The 19,392-nt window shown below is 37.8% G+C and overlaps 1 protein-coding gene and 1 pseudogene across 1 annotated transcript; both read right to left on the bottom strand.

Annotated features, from left to right (window-relative positions):
• Nucleotides 1-774: 774 nt before the first annotated feature.
• Nucleotides 775-4,103, bottom strand: LOC131244020 (patatin-like protein 1). Its single transcript, XM_058243690.1, has 6 exons — nucleotides 3,966-4,103; nucleotides 3,279-3,460; nucleotides 1,950-2,139; nucleotides 1,687-1,848; nucleotides 1,280-1,582; nucleotides 775-1,071 (listed from the first exon to the last, which is right to left on the bottom strand). Exons 1-6 carry the CDS (start codon nucleotides 4,098-4,100, stop codon nucleotides 775-777), a joined length of 1,269 nt encoding a protein of 422 aa, XP_058099673.1. The 5' UTR covers nucleotides 4,101-4,103.
• A 5,852-nt stretch (nucleotides 4,104-9,955) lies between these two features.
• On the bottom strand, nucleotides 9,956-18,269 carry LOC131244359 (patatin-like protein 2; annotated as a pseudogene).
• Between the last annotated feature and the right edge of the window lie 1,123 nt (nucleotides 18,270-19,392).

The following is a 19,392-nucleotide window of genomic DNA, read 5'->3' as shown; positions in this document are numbered from 1 at the left end:
TCGGGAGCTGAGTTATGCTCAACCCCCGAATTTCAGGGCGTTACACAATCTGTGTTGCCCCTGATTTTTTCCAGCATAAGGGCTAGTGTTATTACGCTTGAGGTCTCTTGAACGTCTCAAGGCAACAGATATATATGCTACCAAAAATTCTAAATTTTCTAAAGCTATACAATATATATATATATATATATACATATATATATATATACATATATACATATATATATATATATATACATATATACATATATATATATATATATACATATATACATATATATATATACATATATATATATATATATACATACATATATACACATATACATATATACATATATACATATATACATTATACATATACACATATATACATATATACACATATATACATATATACACATATATATATATATATATATATATATATATATATATATATATATATGAACACTAAGGCTATTTAATTCCTTGAAGCATTATAGTGATCCTGGTCAATGATCTTGGCCTATGAAGAATTAAACAAATTAGGCTCATAATATATCTTATATCTAGAACTTGTCCCACTTCATTTTTTTAAGGATACGGAGACGTGAAAGAAATATTCCAACCAAATCCGTCTTATCATATTCATTTTATATATACACAATAATAATGAACAATAAACAAAGCAATAATAAAGGAAAGATAAATAACTTATTGGATTAACAGGCAATATTCCATCACTTGGTTCTGAGTTACAAAGAAAACATCTTGAATTTTGAGAAACCATAACTAAAACATAGTGAGTGGCGACTTCAGTTGAGGATGAGCAATAATTGAGGGGCAATTTTTCAATGAACAAGGAATTTTGGCAAGCCTAAGTTTGCGTTCGTTGGAGAGAAGCTTAGCAAAGCAAGCCAGTGCATCTTCGTTGGTTCCCTCTCCTTCCACCTCTTCTGACAAGCCTGTTTCTAAGTTCACCCTTGACACTGGCTTCTTTAGAAGCTTCTTCCCAATCTCTACTAGATTCTCTAAGTTATCCCTCGTCGAAATGTCGGTTGATAACGCATCCCCAGTCAATGAGTCCTCCTGTGGAAAACATCAATGAAGAATCTAGTCATGCATCACCTTGATTCAGCAACAATCAGTAAATGGAAAGAGATGCTAAGGAAATTCGTTCAAGACAATTAAGCAGATGTGTGCAATGTCCCAATTGAACATAGGTTAGGCCAAAATTAAAGAGGTGCAGACATCATGTGGGCCACAAGTGCTTATATTTTTGTCAAGAGGACTACACCTGTATGCGAAGGTAATTCTTTTCGGCATGGAGAACTTGGAAGAGAATGGAGGTGTGGATATCAACCACATCAGCACTTGCGTGGCTGAAAGTGTCGATCAAAGGTGTCATACCACCATTGTACAACCATCCAAGCACGCCCCATTTGGAGGCAATATTCGCACTGTATCTCTGTTCTTGCTTGCCCGAACCGGTGCCCAAAGAGATGACCAGAAGTTTGCGGCAGTCGATTGACTTCATTGGAAAGAAATCCTTGTTTTCCACATGAATCTCCTTGTTTATATGACTAATGGACATTAATGTCTATGTAGAGACACACATTCACAGTCATTAGCATTGGATATAGTAAATTTGGTAGAATTCCTACTACAAGTGAGAAATCTTATGAGCCCATTAGTGCAACTTACTGGATTATTAGCAGCAACTCCACCATCAATGAGATCGAAGCTTCGAATTTTACCCTGAGTGTCTTTAGTTTCAAAATAATGAGCGGGAAGATACGTCGGAGCGGCAGTTGTACTAATGCAGATATCCGATAGAAGGGCATTCTTTGAAACATCAGTTCTTGCCTATTATTGCACAGACAACACATTCAAGAAATAAATTGCATTTCCTTCAAAATGAAATTAAGTCATGGCACATTTAGGAAAGAAGAAGGGCAGTACTCTACTTCGTAGGTAGTGAAAATGAACGGCTGAAGAAGCTTGATATCAAAAGTGGGAATAAGGATGTTGGTTAAAGCGTCCTGGATCCTGGTCTGGCCCAGTAGTTGTTGAACTTTGGAACGTAGGAACTTGCCATTATACTTGGGCCCGGAGATTGCACCAAACAAACTCTTTACAGAACTCAAAACCCCCGATCTGCACAGAGAGCACATTGGTGTGTTATTGGAGTACTTGTACCTCAAAAAAAGCTGTCCAAATCATTGGACTCATGGTAGATTGATCATTATTTTATTTTATTTTTATGTTATTTTTTATTTTTTACACATGCACACACACCCCCACACACTCACCCCATAGTGGGATTTCACCACCTATGGGTACTCAACCCTTGACCAGGTGTTGAAACTCCTAGTAGTCTAGCACCGGAGCAAGAGTAAGGACCGCATGGTAGATTGATCATGCCGCTGAGAATATATATATATATATATATGTGGAAAAGGTACTATGCGCTCGACCTCACGAGTCTGGCCCATGAGGTCGAGTTATGTGAGCCCCACTGTGATGCGTTTCAAACATCTACCCCATTAGTCAGATGAACCATTACATCGTGGGCCTCGGTTTCAAAAATCAAGTCAATCCGTGACTTGTTGGGCCACACCACATAAAGAAGTGGGGAGGGGCCGTGCACCATTAAAACATTCATAATCATTTTTTGGGCCAACCGAGATGTCGTTTGCAAATCCAGCCCCATCCATTATGTGTGTCCCACTTGGATGAGGGTTCAGACCAAGTTTCAGTAGCATTCAAAACTCAGGTGGGCCCCACCAAGTGCTTTTATATGTTTTAACTGTATCTTCACATGATTTTAGATGGTATGGCCCACCTGAGTTCCGTATACGGCTGATTTTTGGGATATCCCATAATTTAGAGGGGACCCATCAAATGCACGGTGTTGATGGTCGACGCGCATCACGGTGGGGCCCACACAGCTCGACCTCACGGGAGCTTATCGTGAGGTCGAGCGCATAGTACCTTTATATATATATATATATATATATATATATATATATATATATATATATATATATATATATATATATATATATATTTCTTGATGAAATTTGGTGTGGTGAGTTGACTTAGGAGTGGAGTTTTTCCAAGTGTTTAAGCTATGTTTTCAACAAATACTATGCAGTGTAGCCACGTAAATGGGTTTAGATACATGGTTTGTGAGGTTAGATGAAAAAGTCCGCCTGCATACAGCACACGCTTGAGACATCGAGGCCAGTAAATCCTAGCCATTAAATCGCTTAAGAAATTATGCTTTCGTTTACCTGTTTTGAGGAAAAATCTTCGGGCTATTCTCTAGGTAGAATTCACTGATGTCTTTGGCAGCAAAGAGCGGACGGTTGTTGTTGTCTGGAGCTGTAAGCATGGTGGTCACTAATCCTCCTGTGCTCGTTCCTGCAATCATATCGAAGTAGTCTGCGATCCTCGCATCCTCACCGTCCAGCTCCTGTAGGAAAACAAACTTCATTCATTGTGTACAACCACGCACACTTCATGAGCCGAAAATCGTAGGATCCGATAATCATGACCATTTAAAAAATGGACGTACAAAAATCACTTAATTCTGATGAGTAACTTTTGTACGAAACTTTCTTGCATGGTTAATCAATGATTTTGAACTACTTTCTATTACGATTTGGACGGTTCAGATCGTTCATACACATATCACAAAGTACTATATATATAAACTCGGGAGTACGAAAATTATTATCTCGACTACCACCCGATACATGTGACACGTGGCAGGGGGGGGTGGGATAACAAATTTCAAACTAGGGGGTCTCTGTAGATGGCCCTTGGTTGATTCCATGTTGTTTTCATCTTGACCGTCCACGTGGTGAAGGATCATCTGTCCGTTCATCAAGTGGACGAACTCGATGGATGTGTCTCCATCCAACATAGCTCAGCTGCCACATGTCTGTCATTCCTCAAAGATCATAAGGGCTTCTCACCTGTAGCTTGGATTCGAGGAAGGCCAGGATGGTTCCAGGGATTATTCCCCTCACACCTCCACCGTCGATGCTCAGCACCGTGACCATCTCTCCCTGAGAAGGCGTTGGATTTACGGATTTGCCATTTCTAGCCATTTCTCGCTTAAATAGTCTTGAGTAATCCACGAAAAGGATGCTTGAGGAATATGAGAGAGAAGGAAATGGCGTTCGTTGAATGTTCTGTGAGGTTGAGTATGGTAGTATATATAGACAGGAAAAACCATATAGACGCAGGACCGGCATGGCGCTGATATCACCTTGTTATCGTGTTAGTTGAATTGCTTTCAGTTAAGCCTATGATTAAAACATGGTACCCTTACCGTGTGGGGCTCACCTTAATTAATTTTTTGTATATCCACGCCGTCCATCCGTTTTCCCATATCATTTTAGGGCGTGTTGACATAATTTAAGAAGATCCAAATCTAAGTTGGACCACATCACTGGAAACATTATCTAATGACCATTAAAAGCTTCGTGTGGGCTACAATAGTTTTGGATTAAGATGATCTGTATAATTTTCCTCCGTACAGGTCATTTTGACCTTATCAACGGGTTTGATGCTAAAGAAACATTACGGAGGGCATTACTGTAGGCCCTAGAAAGTTTTTAATGGTGGGTGTTCAATCACCACTGTTTCCTGTGTTGTGGTACACCTGAGATTTGGAACTGCTTAAAATTTGGGAAAACATACTTAAACGGGGTTGGAAAAACGGATGGACAGCATAGAAATACAATATATCATTAAGGTGGGCCCCACAGCAAGGATCCACTAAGATGTTCCCCAGGTAACACCTAATCCGCTCCTGGCAGGTACAGAAATTTCCTGCAACCGGAGGGGCATACAACAAAGAGATCTGAAGGGGCCACCTCGGTTTCTGCGTTGATCCAAGGCAATTCATGTTAAGACGTGAGCCATTGAAATTGGTTGGTGTAAAACTTAAGTGGGCCATACACACTACAAGAATTAGTGAGGATGGGGACAACCACCAATGAGACCTCCCTGGGCTCAGCAAGATAACATGCTTGATCAGAGCCGTTCATAAGGCAAAGTCCCACCCATGGATGAAAGGAAAACACCAATGTTAATTATCATGATTCCAAACTTCAGTGGGCCAGAGTAATGAGCCCAATTGAGCTCCCTACAACACTCAGTAGGAAATTTGGTGGAGCATCAAAATGACGTTGATTTTTATAAATTAGTACCTTATCATTTGAATTCTTACATTTTAGTATCTTTTTAATTAACGTTGTAACATGGCACGTGCACAACCTTTTGTATCTCTGCACGTTCCTTCAAATTTCTTTGATCTCTATTAATTTAAATGGCTGTACAGTTGTTTGCACGTTCCTTCGAATATCTTTCATGCCTACTATATATATATATATATATATATATATATATATATATATATATATATATGATCACCTGGGCACATTCTTACGTGTGCACCGGTGCGCACCTATGCACATGTGTCATGGCACATAATCTGAATGGTCCACGTGATGCGGCGCCCCTTGAAACCTCACAATCCTAACTTTCAGCCTGATGCATAACTCTGGTCAGCCATGGCAAAAGGAACCAGTTTTCTCCCTTTATTTGCATTTCTCTTCGCTATAGCCCACTAGAGTTTTGGATCAGGCTGAAACTTGGGCACATAAAGTTTTAAGGGTTGTTGCATCATGTGAACTGTTCAAATTTTGTACTCATGACATGTGTGCAAAGGTGCATATGGGTGCTCACGTAAGAAGGTGCGTAGGTGAGCATCTCTCTCTCTCTCTCTCTCTCTCTCTCTCTATGTATATTTATATGTATTTGGCTTGTTTATACACCTACCATGGTATAGAGAATTAGAGGTCTCGTCAGCGGGATAATCCACCCTACAATCAATTCTATATAGCATATTGAAGTACAAAAATTGCAGGAGTGGTCCAAATGAAATTGAACAAAGCCATAGATTGAATTGCTACAATCTTCCAAGCTTGGTATTTTGGGGGCATTCGATCAACTGTGGAGCCCATCTGAGCAACAGTCCTGATCTATATGGGCATGGCACCATAATATGGACTAAGCCCGCTCACTTTAGGCCCACCATATTGTATATGTGAAATTTACTACTTCCATTAGGTGCTCTCCTCGATTCTAAGGGCGAGTGACAAAAATCATGACTTAGATGGGTCACATAACAGGGAATGATGGGATGAGATGCCAACCATATGTTTCTGTGTGTGGTCCAAAAGACCATGCGATACTCTAACCTCTAACCTTTGACCTAAGCTGGCTCACATAACAGAAATATTGCATCGGAATTCGGAAATTGCACCGTGTGTTTCTTTCATCAAATCCTTTCATGGTGCGACTCACTACAATGAAGAGCTGATAGAAAAATCAACCTGACACAAAACTCAGGCGGGGCAGTATGCTTGAATTTAGAGGTTTTAGGGGTAATTTTACATTTTATGCATTAGTGTGGTAGATCAGAGTTTTTTATTGGACTAATATTTTGTATGGACAGTAAACCTGTGAAGGGACGGTTGGGATCGTCCTGTGGCTATGACTTTTAGCTCTGTGGTCCACTCACAGCGAGATCAAGTAGGTGATCATTCACCACAGACGGCTCATAATTTTTCTTTCATTGCAGAACAGGTGGTATAAATAAAGGTTACAGGTTCAGAATTCCGTGGACAGGGCCTCTTTTGAAAACAATAGGTATAAATATATATTTTTAAAAAGATTGCAAAAATTATGCATTTGGTGTCAGTTGAAGATAGCAATCTAATAGAAATTGGGGAGTTTGGTAGCAAATGATATCTAAAAAGATTGTAGTTTTTGTAATAAGATTGCCATACCATTTACGAAAGCAACTGAATAAACATGTATTCTTGTAATTTAATATGACACATAAAATGGGAATAATCCTTGTTGGTTGTTCGGTTTGTTTTTAATTATGTGGGCATGCTAAAATTGATACATCAGTTTGATCCAAACCGATTAATTTTGGCCTCAAGCACTAAAATAAACAAATACGTTCAATATAAACATATATGACCAGATTCTTAGAAGATCCGTCGCTTACTCAGTTGTTTGCAGAAATTTATGACGAGCAGACAATAATTGAAAGGTGAGGTTTTTCCTCCAAAGATGAGTTACCTTGTGCTTTTTACAAGAAAGAATTTTCACAATATTAGTGAAAATTAAACAAAAGGAAAAACTCATAATCACTAATTAAGAGCGACATCAAGAATTCGTATCTTGAAAGAACTGTTTGATATTGGATATAAAATAAATCCGGCGTATGATCATTCACTTGTATTACAACTAAAGATTATGACTAAGTTTTACCGCTATTGGATTATTACTATTCCTAAGATAAGTCAAGATAAAGTAAATTAATAAATAAGTTTGATTGTTTATCTGTTTGTTTTAAGATTTGGTTGGGATATTTTCTTTGTTGAATTCATCTTCTAATTATAGATTTTTGTTGTGGCTTAATCTTCTAAATCATTCTTCCATTTATTGCAATGGTTATAACAGTCAAAAAGCCACTCTCTAGATCATTATTTCTATTACATTTTTTTTTTCCTTTTTTTTTTTTTTTTTTTGTTCATTTTCTTTCGACCAAGCTCTGATTTTGATCACTAATTTATCATTGGCCACATATCGGCCGCATCTTTTTTTTCGGTTGCTCGCCTGCGCCTCACTTGACCACTCTTCGCATCTTTCTATTTTCACTACTCGACCAAGCTTTTCCGCCGCATTTCGTTTCATGGTTTCTCTCTGCCGCTCGATCTACTTTTAGACAATTTTTGGTCGGTCAGCATGCTTCGGATGTCTATCGACTGCTCTTTTCGCTTCCATATGCCTCTCGACCGCTTACTTCACTCTGTCAACTAAGGTTTTATTTTGGTTGTCCTTTAGACCACCTTTAATATCTTAAATAGCTTGATCATTCATTGACATGTATAACTAAATTTATGCCAGTTGTAAGCTTGTAAAAAGCATTTTGAATATTCGTGAAGATTTTTAGCATGCTGTCTTTCTCTTCCCACAACACGTGTCATTTTCAACTTGATTTCCCAATTACATTCAGAGTAAAAAAATCCCATTCCCATTCCATTATATCAAACACAGTGATTAGGGGTGGAAAATGGACGGTAGAGATCAGATGATGCATTGTGAGTCTAGGGACAATCCAAAATTATGATCATAATATCCACTTTTCCTGATCAAGTGACGAAAAATACGTTGGAATTTACACAAGTTGCATCCATCATGAAATAGATAAACAAGGATTATCGGGGTAATTTTCCTAACAATCGAGGGAGTTTTGATAACTTCAACGGTCGAGCCGACCGAGTATCAACTCAACCCCAGCCGCGTGGCGAATCATGACTCAAGATTTGTAGTGAGATACTCAACCCGTAAAATCCGCATCCTGCTCTGAAAGCAATATGAATACGGTTGGCGTTTGAAAGCAGCTGAGACAGGATCCTCAGCAAATCCTTTGCAAATAATAAGATCATTCCACAAGTTCTTGGGGTGGGGCCCCAAAGGGGTGTGTGCGTGTGGCATCCAATGCGTGAATTACGTGAACCACGTCACGAAAGCTGGACGCTGTGAAAATCAAGCCACTCAATCCTCTATGTGGGCCACCACGTGAGTTCGGTGGTTTTTAGATGGCTGTTTATTTTTTTCTTGAGTGGAACCCACCTAATTGTCTATACTCAATCCAACCCGCTCACCATGTGATTCCCACGCTAATGACAAGATGCCCCAAAAATCAAGCCGGTACAATCATTAGTTGGGCCACACCACATAAAATAATTGACCGCATTTCGAGAAACACCAAATTCATTCATCAGTGGTCCACATGATGGTTCGATCAGTCTTATGTTTTGAGCATCCAGCTGGATAGATCAGCCCATGGCCACATGCAAGGAACGGACCTCCGAGTACTTTACTGGCAAGTGTGCAAGGAGAAGGTGTGAATCTGGATACTTTGTTTGATGGAAATGTTTGATTTTCCATGAGATCGGTACATCCGGGTAAATGCGGAATTATTACTTTTTCACCGTGATTGTGAGAGTAATTTTGCCTTGAAAATCTATACAGAAGTGTTGACTTAAATCTGTGGATCCCACTGTAATGTATATAATATATCCGCACCGTCCATCTATTTTATTAGAACATTTTGAGACATGAGCCAATAGTTGAGGCAGATCCGACGCTCAAATGGCCCACACGAAAGGAATCAGTGGCCTTAATTCGTCTACTGTTGAAAGTTGTTTTCTTCACTGAGTCCACATTGAGGTTTTTTCTTTTTTTTCATCGTCTAACCCGTTCATAGGGTCACACAGACATGGATAGGGGGGAAACACAAATATCAACTTGATTCTAAACTTTTAAGGGCCCTAAAAAGTTTTTAATGGTAGGCGTTCAATTTCCATTGTTTCCTCCCAGGTAGTCACACCACATTGTTATTATGCTTGAGGTCTTTTGGATGTCTCAAGGCTGGGTAAATATTCTGCAAAAAATTCTGAATTTCCTAGTGCTATATAATATATGAACACTAATGCTATTGAAGTACTATAATACTCCTAGTCGATGATCGGGATACTCTAAAGGAGGAGTTTGGCATATGAAGAATTGAACAATATATTTGGCCTCATAATATATCTTATATCTAATTTGTCTAATTTCATTCTCTAAAAATATATATAGAGACATGAAAGAAATATCCCAAATCCTTCTCATCATATCCATTTTATGTACACAAAAATAATCAGCAATAAACAAAGCATTGATAAAGGAAAAATAATTTATTGGATTAACCGGGCATATTCCAACACTTATTTCAGAGTTTTTCTTTATATATTTAAAGATGAATAATATTAAAAGGCAAAGCCAGAGAATAGAAACAACGCAAACAACAAAACAACAGAATGCTCAGACAAAAGATCTCCCAGAGCTCCAAACCCAACCCACTGGAGATCAAGGAACCCACTCCTTGATATATTGAAAGACTTTACAAAGGACCTCACTGATAGAACAAGATCTGTTCTCAAAACAACAATTATTCTTCTATAACTAAATGGCCCAGAGAGTAAGAAGAAAAGCAAGCTTCCATCTCTTTATCCCAAGTTTCCCACCACTCCCAAATCCTAAGAACGTACGTAGATGACCATTAACTAGAACATACTGATCAGTGGCGAATTAGCTCAAGTACGAGCAACAATCGAGGGGCAATTCTTCATTGGACAGGAATTGTAGCCAGCCTAAGTTTGCGTTCATTGGAGAGAAACATGGCGAAGCGAGCCAATGCATCTTCATCGGTTCCCTCTCGTTTCACCTCTTCTGATGAGCCTGTTTCTAAATTCACCCTTGAAACTGGCTTCTTTAGAAGCTTCTTTCCAATCTCCACTAAATTCTCTAAGTTCGCCTTCGTTGAACTGTCGACCGATGATGCATCCCCAGTCAATGATTCCTCCTGTGGAAAACATCAATGACGAATCTAGTCATGCATCACCCTAGTTTAGCAACAATCGGTAGATAGAAAGATAAAGACACTAAGGAGATTCATCAAGGCCAATTAGGAAGATGTGTGCAATGTCCTAGGCATTGATTAGGTGGGGCCTCATTGAATATGGGTTAGGCTAAAATTAAAGAGGTGCACACATCATGTGGGCCGCAAGTGCTTATATTTTCGTCAAGAGGACTACACCTGTATGCGAAGGTAGTTCTTTTCAGCATGGAGAACTTGGAAGAGAATGGAAATGTGGATATCAACCACATCGGCGCTTGCTTGGCTGAAAGTGTCGATCAAAGGCCCCATTTGGAGGCACTACTTGCACTGTATCTCTCTCCTTGCTTGGCCACTCTGGTGCCTAAAGAGATGACCAGAAGTTTGCGATAGTCGATCGACTTCATCAGAAAGAAATCTTTGTTTTCAACATGAATCTCCTTGTTTATATGACTAATGGACATCAATGTCTGTATAGAGTCACATATTCACACAGTCATTAGCATTGCATATAATAATTTTTGTAGAATTCCTACTACAAGTGGGAAACTTTACAAACCCATTTAGTGCAACTTACTGGGTTATTAGCAGCGACTCCACCATCAACGAGATCGAAGCTTCCAACTTTACGCTAAATGTCTTTAGTTTCAAAATAGTGAGCAGGAAAATGTTGGTATATTTGGTTGAATTAAATAGACTATAGAAAATCGAGAACAAAAAAAAAAAAGAAAAAAGGAAAAAGAAAATTAAGATTTGAGAAAGATGACTTATTGAATTGAGTCGAGGGGTGACTGAGTCACTCGGCTTGAAATCGAATTTGCTCCCCTTGGACAACGTCCTAAGTGCAACAGGTTTCTAGAGCAACTGACCTCCAGGATACAACGACTATGACCGGGTCCTAGCGATGCACTCACTATACGTTGGCTCGAACCACTTGCAGTTTAATCCGAAAGTGCTGAGTTAACTCAGTGATATACTCAGCAATTAAAATTCGTAAAACCGTATTAGAGAGAGTTTTATAAGAGAGATAATATTTTTCATATTTTTGAAACTGGAATCGGTAGTCCTTATATAGACTTCGAAGTGGTGCATAAGCACCCTTTACAAAAGGTTAGGTCTGTTGGGTTTAAACCCAACAGGTACGACCAACCGGAATGGATGCATCTCTCTGGTTTAAAACGGAAAAGCACAAGTGCGACTACACTCTCGTAAATAAAGTCTCGCGAGTAACCATACATACACACCTACGTGAGTGCACCCGCACCCGCACCCGCACCTGCGCCCATGCCCAGCCCAACTCGTCCCGTCCCGTCTCGTCCCGTCGCGCACATGCACACGGACACGGGCTCGGCTCGGCTCGGCACGGTGCGTCCGCGCGTGTGTGGTCAATGATATAGATTAGAGCTATTGGCATAACCCCCCCACATAACCAAATTCACGTGCTCCCTGAAAGGGGCTCAAGCCCAAGGTAAAAAAGACTATCTTATATATAAGATAGTTTTTTTGTCAAATCTGATGTGAGACAAAACTCACAACTCAAAAGCACCAAAACTTTTCAAATTTTGGAGGGAAACTAAAAATTTAAAAATTAAATTTTTTAAATATATTTTGAAACAAAATACAACAATCCCCCACACGTTTCAAAATAAAACTCTTTCGGATTAAAGCGTAATAGTTGTGTAATAGTGCCGGTGTCACCATAGACTTGAACCGACATTAGAGTAAGCAAGACATGTATACAGGAATCAGGTGACACCATAGTCTTGAACTTAAATCCTTTTAATATAGATCGCAAGTATATGCCACTCACACAACTCTTCTTCTACAAGTGATTTTGTGGTTTCGTACGTTTCGGCTATACACCATTACCTGGATTTCATGAGTGCTCTAGAAAATTTGCCTAGATTCTCATAAGAAACGGCCTCCACCTCCACACCCATATAAGTGAATTTCATCAAGTGTATGCAGCAACTGTATACACTACCAAATATATGGCTATAGATCCATTAAGAGTTCAAAAAACTCATCTTTCTGTATTGCTGCTCGCACTGTACACTATAGAAGGGGCTCATATAACTCAGTGCAATCGTCTACCTCGTGTCTTGTTGTTTATCCATTGAACCTATCTCATGGGATCTACACTTGTATAGGTTAGGTTGCCAACACTGGCAGCTCATATATTAGGCTCAACCCCATTCTCTTCGATTTATCATTGACTAACCTTTTAGATAGTCCTTTGGTTAGAGGATCTACTAGATTCTTTTCTTACCTTACAAAGTCAATAGATATGACTCCATCACGCAACATGTGTTTCACTATGTTGTGTCTGAATCTAATATATCTACTCTTTCCATTATATATTTTACTCTTTGCTTTCGCTATAGCTGCTTAACAGTTACAATAAATAGACACGGCCGATACAGGCTTTAACCACAATGGTATATCAGTTAAGAGATTTTTAAGCCACTCGACTTCTGATCCAGCCTTTTCTAAGGCAATAAACTCGGATTCCATAGTCGACCGAGCTATACATGTCTGTTTGGTAGACTTCTAAGAGACTGCTCATCCACCCAAATTGAAGACATATCCACTAGTGGATTTTATCTCATCTGAATTACTGATTCAGTTAGCATCACTGTATCCTTCTAATACAGTAGGGAAACCATTATAATGTAAACTATAGGCTATACTACCTTTTAGGTATCTCATAATCCTAGACAAGACATTCTAATGCTCTTTTCGAGGGTTATGTGTATATCTACTTAGCCTTCTTACTGCAAAAACTATGTCTGGTCTAATATAATTTGTTAGATATATGAGGCTACCAATTATTCTGGAATACTCCAATTGAGACACACGATTTTCTGTATTTTTCATGAGTACACTATAATCATAAGGAGTACTGACAGGTAAACAGTCAAAATGGTTAAACTTTCTCAATATCTTTTCAATGTAATGAGATTGTGATAATATAATAACACCATCTTTCCTGGTTACTTCAATACCCAAGATTACACTGGCCTCTCCTAAGTCTTTCATGTCAAACTTAGATGACAAGAATTTCTTAGTTGCACTAACTAATTTAATATTAGTTCCAAAAATAAGCATGTCATCAACATAAATGTATATAATAACATAATCATTTCCAGAAATTTTACTATATACATGTCTATCTACATCATTTATATAATAACCATTTAATTTTAAAACACTATCGAATTTCTCATGCCATTGTTTAGGAGCCTGTTTTAAACCATATAGTGATTTAATTAGTCTACATACCTTATTTTCTTTACCTGATATCTTATAACCTTTAGGTTGCTCTATATATATTTCTTCTTGTAAGTCTCTATTTAGGAAAGCCGTCTTAACGTCCATCTGGTGTACCACTAGTTTATATATAGAGACTATTGCTATTAAGATTCTAATAGTTGTAATCCTAGTTACAGGTATGTATCAAAATAATTAATTCCTTCATTTTATTTAAATTATTTCACTACCAACCTATCCTTAAACTTATCAATAGTCTCATCTGGTTTTAGTTTCTTTTTAAACACCCATTTACAGCCTATTGGTTTGTTTCCAGGTGGTAAGTCTATAAGTTTTCAAGTGTTATTAGATATAATAGATTCTAACTCATCATTTATTACTTCCTTCCAAAAGGTTGCATCTAGAGAGTTAATTGCTTATATATAGGTTGTAAGATCATATTCTACTAAGAAGGTAAAAAAACTATCTCCTAGGTTAGTTTCTTTTCTAACTCTAGTACTTTTTCTTGGTTGTATCTCTTCTACTACTTTCTCGTAAGTATTTTTACTAGTAGAAGCAATATCTGATTCATTGACTTCTTCTATTCCTGTAGATTTAGATTTCATAGGGAATACGTTCTCAAAAAACTCTGTATCGATTGCTTCTATAATTGTATTAAGATATAAAATATTATCTTTAGTTTTTAAAACTAGAAACCTTTAGGCTACACTGTTTTGTGCGTACCCTATAAATACATAGTCAGTCGTTTTAGGACCTAACTGTTTTTTCTTAGTTTTAGGTAATCCTACTTTAGTAAGACACCCCCATACTTTAATATATTTATAACTAAGAACATGATTCTTCCAAAGTTTATAAGGTGTTTGTTCAGAAGATTTAAAAGGAATCCTATTTAGAATATAACAAGCAGATAGAATTGTTTCTTTCCACATATTTAAGGGTAAGCCTGAACTGTTTAACATGACATTCATCATCTCTTTTAGAGTTTTATTCTTACGTTCTGCTATTCCATTCTGTTCTGGTGTATAAGGAGCTGTAGTTTTGTGAACTATTTCACTCTTTTCACATAATTTTCTAAATTGAGAAGATTCATATTCACCACCTCTATCTGTTTTAAGTCTTTTAATTTTTATATTTAACTAATTTTTAACTTCAATTTTATATTTAGAAAAAACATTTAAAGCTTTATTTTTGTTTCTTAACAGATAGACTTTAGTGAACATAGAGTAGTTATCTACAAAAGTTATGTAATATCATTTTCCACTTCTAGACATATGATTTCTAAAATCACCTAAGTCACTGTGTATCAATTTTAATAGAACAGATAAACTTTCTATTCGTTTAAAGGGTTTTCTAATGAATTTTAAATCTACACATGTTTCACATTTTTCGAATTCTTCATTAGATATATTAGGTAATAAACCTAATATTTTCATTTTCTTTAAAGATACTATATTCACATGACCTAATCTACTATGCCATAGATAAAAAGTTTCAATGATATAAATAGAACTGGATGTCCTATTATTATTATTATCATTAGATATATTTATAATGAATAAACCATCGCTACAGTATCCCTTACTAACAAAAGTTCCATTCTTAGTCATTACAAGCTTATCTGAATTAAATACTAACTTGACACCAGCCTTATTGAGGAGTGAACCAGAGACCAAGTTTCTTCTAATGTGAGGCACATGTAGGACATCATTCAACATTAGAGTCTTTCCAGAAGTGAGTTTCAGAAGTACTTTCCCTTTCCCTACATCTGGAGACATTCTAGCATTACGTATGAACACCTGTTCATCATCTTCTAATACTTGGTAGGAGGTAAACATGTTTCGATTTTTGCACATATGCCTAGTTGCACCAGTGTCTAGCACCCACTCCAAGTTGTTTAAAAGGAAGACTTCTGACACTACAGCTACTATCATGTCAGACTCATTTCCTGTTTCTATAAGATTAGCCTACGGCTTATCTTTGTTTTTCTTAAGCCTGCAGGTTTTAACATGATGCCCAGGCTTTCCACAGTTGTAGTAGTTTCCATTTTTCTTGAATTGATTATTTACATTCTTCTTTTTGAGCCTGCATTCATTTGCGTAAGTCCAGGTTTGCCACAGTTATGACAGTTGCCATTTTTCTTATTATTTGCCCGACTTGATTCTATACGATTTGCCTTTGAATCTATCTCATTTCTATTTTATTTTTGGTCCCTGATTCTATTGGCCTCCTCTATTCGTATATGTACGATAGTGGTTTCCAAAAAAACACCATTCTTTTTATATTTCATTCTATTCTTATATTCTTTCCAGGAGAGCGGTAGATTTTCTATTAGCGCTCCTGACAGAAATACTTTATCCAACTTAATTCCTTCTATCGATAGTTTGTGAACTAGACTTTGAAAATTATGAATCTGATTTGTGACAGGTTTATCGTCTGTCAATTCATAATGAAGGAAATTAGCAATTGCATGTTTCTTAGCACCTGAATCTTCCAATATGTACTTCTTTTCTAAAGTAGTCCATATGTCTTTAGCAGATTCATAAGAAGCATACATATCATATAGTTCGTTAGACAAAGAGTTTAGAATGTAGTTTTTACAATTATTTTCATCCGCTACTTCGATTTGATTTGATGGATCTATAGTAAATGATTTAAATAGTATGTATGAAACTTTAAGGGTAGTCAATGAGAACATCAGTTTCTGTTTCCATCGTTTAAAGCATTGTCCAACGAACGGTTCAATTTTAGCTAACTTAGTAGAAACATTTACTGTTACTGTAGCCATAGTTTATGTAATTCAACAAATTTCGTTTTAAAGATTGTTGGTATATTTGGTTGAATTAAATAGACTATAGAAAATCGAGAACAAAAAAAAAAAATAAAAAATTAAGATTTGAGAAAGTTGACTTATTGAATTGAGTCGAGGCGTGACTAAGTCACTCGGCTTGAAATCAAATTTGCTCCCCTTGGACAGCGTCCCAAGTGCAACATGTTTCTAGAGCAATCGACATCCAGGATACAACGACTATGACCCGATCCCAGCGGTGCACTCATTGTACGCGGGCTCGAATCACTTGCAGTTTAATCCGAAAGTGCTGAGTTAACTCAGCGATGAACTCAACAATTAAAATTCATAAAACCATATTAGAGAGAGTTTTATAAGAGAGATAATATTTTTTGTATTTTTGAAACTGAAATCGGTAGTCCTTATATAGACTCCGAAGTGGTGCATAAGCACCATTTACAAAAGGTTAGGTCTGTTGGGTTTAAACCCAACAGGTGCGACCAACCGGAACAAATGTATCTCTCTAGTTTAAAACAAAAAAGCATAAGTGCGAGTACACTCCTGCAAATAAAGTCCCGCGAGTATCCATACACACAACCTACGCGAGTACACTCACACCGCACCCGTGCCCACGCCCACGGCTTGGCTTGGCACGGCTCGACTCGGCGTGCATGTGTGTGTGTGGTTAATTGCATATATTAGAGCTATTGGCATAGCCCTCTCCCCTAGAACTAAATTCACATGCCCGCTCAAGCCTAAGGCAAAAAGATTATCTTATATACAAGATAGTTTTCTTTGTCAAATCTGATGTGGGACAAAACCCATAACTCAAAAGCACTAAAACTTTTCAAATTTTGAAGGGAAACTAAAAATTTGAAAACTAAAATTTTTAAATATATTTTGAAACAAAATACAACAGAAAATACGCCGAAGTGGCAGATGTACTAATGCAGATATCCGATAGAAGAGCATTCTTTGAAACATCAGTTCTTGCCTATTATTACATAGATGACACATTGTAGAAATGAATTGCATTTCCTTTGAAATGAAACAAATCATGGCACGTTTAAGAAGTAAAAAGTGTAGTACTCGACATCATAGGTTGTGAAGATGGACGGTTGAAGAAGCTTGATGTCAAAAGCAGTAATGAGGACATTGGTTAAAGTATCCTGCACCCTGGTCTGGCCCAGTAGTTGTTGAACTTTGGAACGTAGGAAATTGCCATTGTACTTGGGCCCTGAGATTGCACCGAACAAGCTCTTTATAGAACCCAAAACACGCAAGCTGCAGAGAGTGTACATTGAGTGAGTACTTGTAACTTAAATTAAGCTGTCCAATTCATGGGACCCACAACAGATTGATCATGTGGATGAGATCAGTTTCATTGAATGAATTTAACAACTTAGAAATAGATTTTTTTTAATGAATTATTTGTACTGTTAATCTTTCTATCTAACCATCTAGATGGCCATCAATTCGCCCCAACTCGGGTGAGTCATGACTCAACTCGAGATAATACGACTCGGCTCGAAAATCCTAGCCATTAAATTGCTTAAGAATTTGTGTTTTTGTTTACCTATTTTGAGGAAAAATCTTAGGGCCGTTCTCCAAGTAGAATTCATTGATGTCTTTGGTAGCAAAGAGCAGACGGTTGTTATTGTTTGGAGCTGTAAGCATGGTGGTCACTAACCCTCCTATGCTCGTTCCTGCAATCAGATCAAAGTAGTTTGCGATCCTTGCATCCTCACTGTCTAGCTCCTGCAGTAAAACAAACTTTATTCATTGTGTACAACGACGATCACCTCATGAGCCAAAACCTCTAGGACTCGATAATGCTGACCTTTTGAAAAAATGGATGTACAAAAATCACTTAATTCTGGTTGCTAACTACTTTTGTAGGACACTTTTTGCTTGGTTAGGATCATCGGATCAATCATTTTTGGTGTACTTTCTATTACGATTTCGACAGTTCAGATCTTGATACAAGTGTCACACTGTACAATATAAACTCGAAGTATGAAAATTATTATCTCGACTCCCACCCAATACAGGTAACGGATTGGCTACTCCCCCCCCGGCCACCAGCCATTGGCTGGTGGTCGGTGCTCTATGGGCCCCACCATGATTTATGTGTTGCATCCATTTTGTCCATCTATTTTTATAAATCATTTTATGGTATGAAAGAAAAAATGAGGTATATATCAATCTCAAGTGGATCACGTTACAGGAAACAGTGTTGAATGAACGTTGACCATTAAAAACGTCTTGGAGGCCATAAAAGTTTTGGATCAAGCCGTTATTTATTTTTTCCGTTCATCTAGGTCTTTACGACCTAATAAACAGATTGGATGTCAAATAAACAGTACAGTGGGCCTTAGGAGGATTTTAATTGTGGATATCCAATCATTATTTATTTTTTCCTGCGGTGTGGTCCACCTAAGACTTGTATCCCTATCATTTTTTGTATCAAGCCCTAAAATGCTCTGTAAAAATGGATGAAAGGAATGGATTAAACTCATGCATCATGGTGGGGCCCACAGAGCACTGATCACCAGCCACGGGGCTGGTGTCAGGGGGAGTAGCCAATCCGTCTCCCCCAATACATAGACATGTGGCCGTCTGGGAACAGACACGGATTTCCTGTGAATGCCTTTCGCAAGTTCCTGCGCAAGGATGCTGGGTGGGGCCCACCGAGATGTTTGTGAGAATTTCGCTCCGTCCATTCATTTTGCGAGCTCATTTTAGATGCTGGACAAAAAATTAGGTGTATCCAACACTCAAGTGAGACAGACTAGAGGAAACAGTGAGAATTCAG

Source organism: Magnolia sinica, chromosome 4, assembly GCF_029962835.1.
Source record: "Magnolia sinica isolate HGM2019 chromosome 4, MsV1, whole genome shotgun sequence".
Taxonomy (NCBI): Eukaryota; Viridiplantae; Streptophyta; class Magnoliopsida; order Magnoliales; family Magnoliaceae; genus Magnolia; species Magnolia sinica.
Note: the sequence above shows the minus strand (reverse complement) of the source record. Positions and strands in the feature narration are given on the sequence as shown.

Coding starts and splice junctions, on each gene's coding strand:
- LOC131244020 (XM_058243690.1), bottom strand. CDS start 4,100: ATGGCTAGAAATGGCAAATCCGTAAATCCAACGCCTTCTCAGGGAGAG. Junction 3,461..3,965: donor TCCTCGAATCCAAGCTACAG/GTGAGAAGCCCT, acceptor GTTTTCCTACAG/GAGCTGGACGGTGAGGATGC. Junction 1,072..1,279: donor AGAATTACCTTCGCATACAG/GTGTAGTCCTCT, acceptor TGTTTTCCACAG/GAGGACTCATTGACTGGGGA.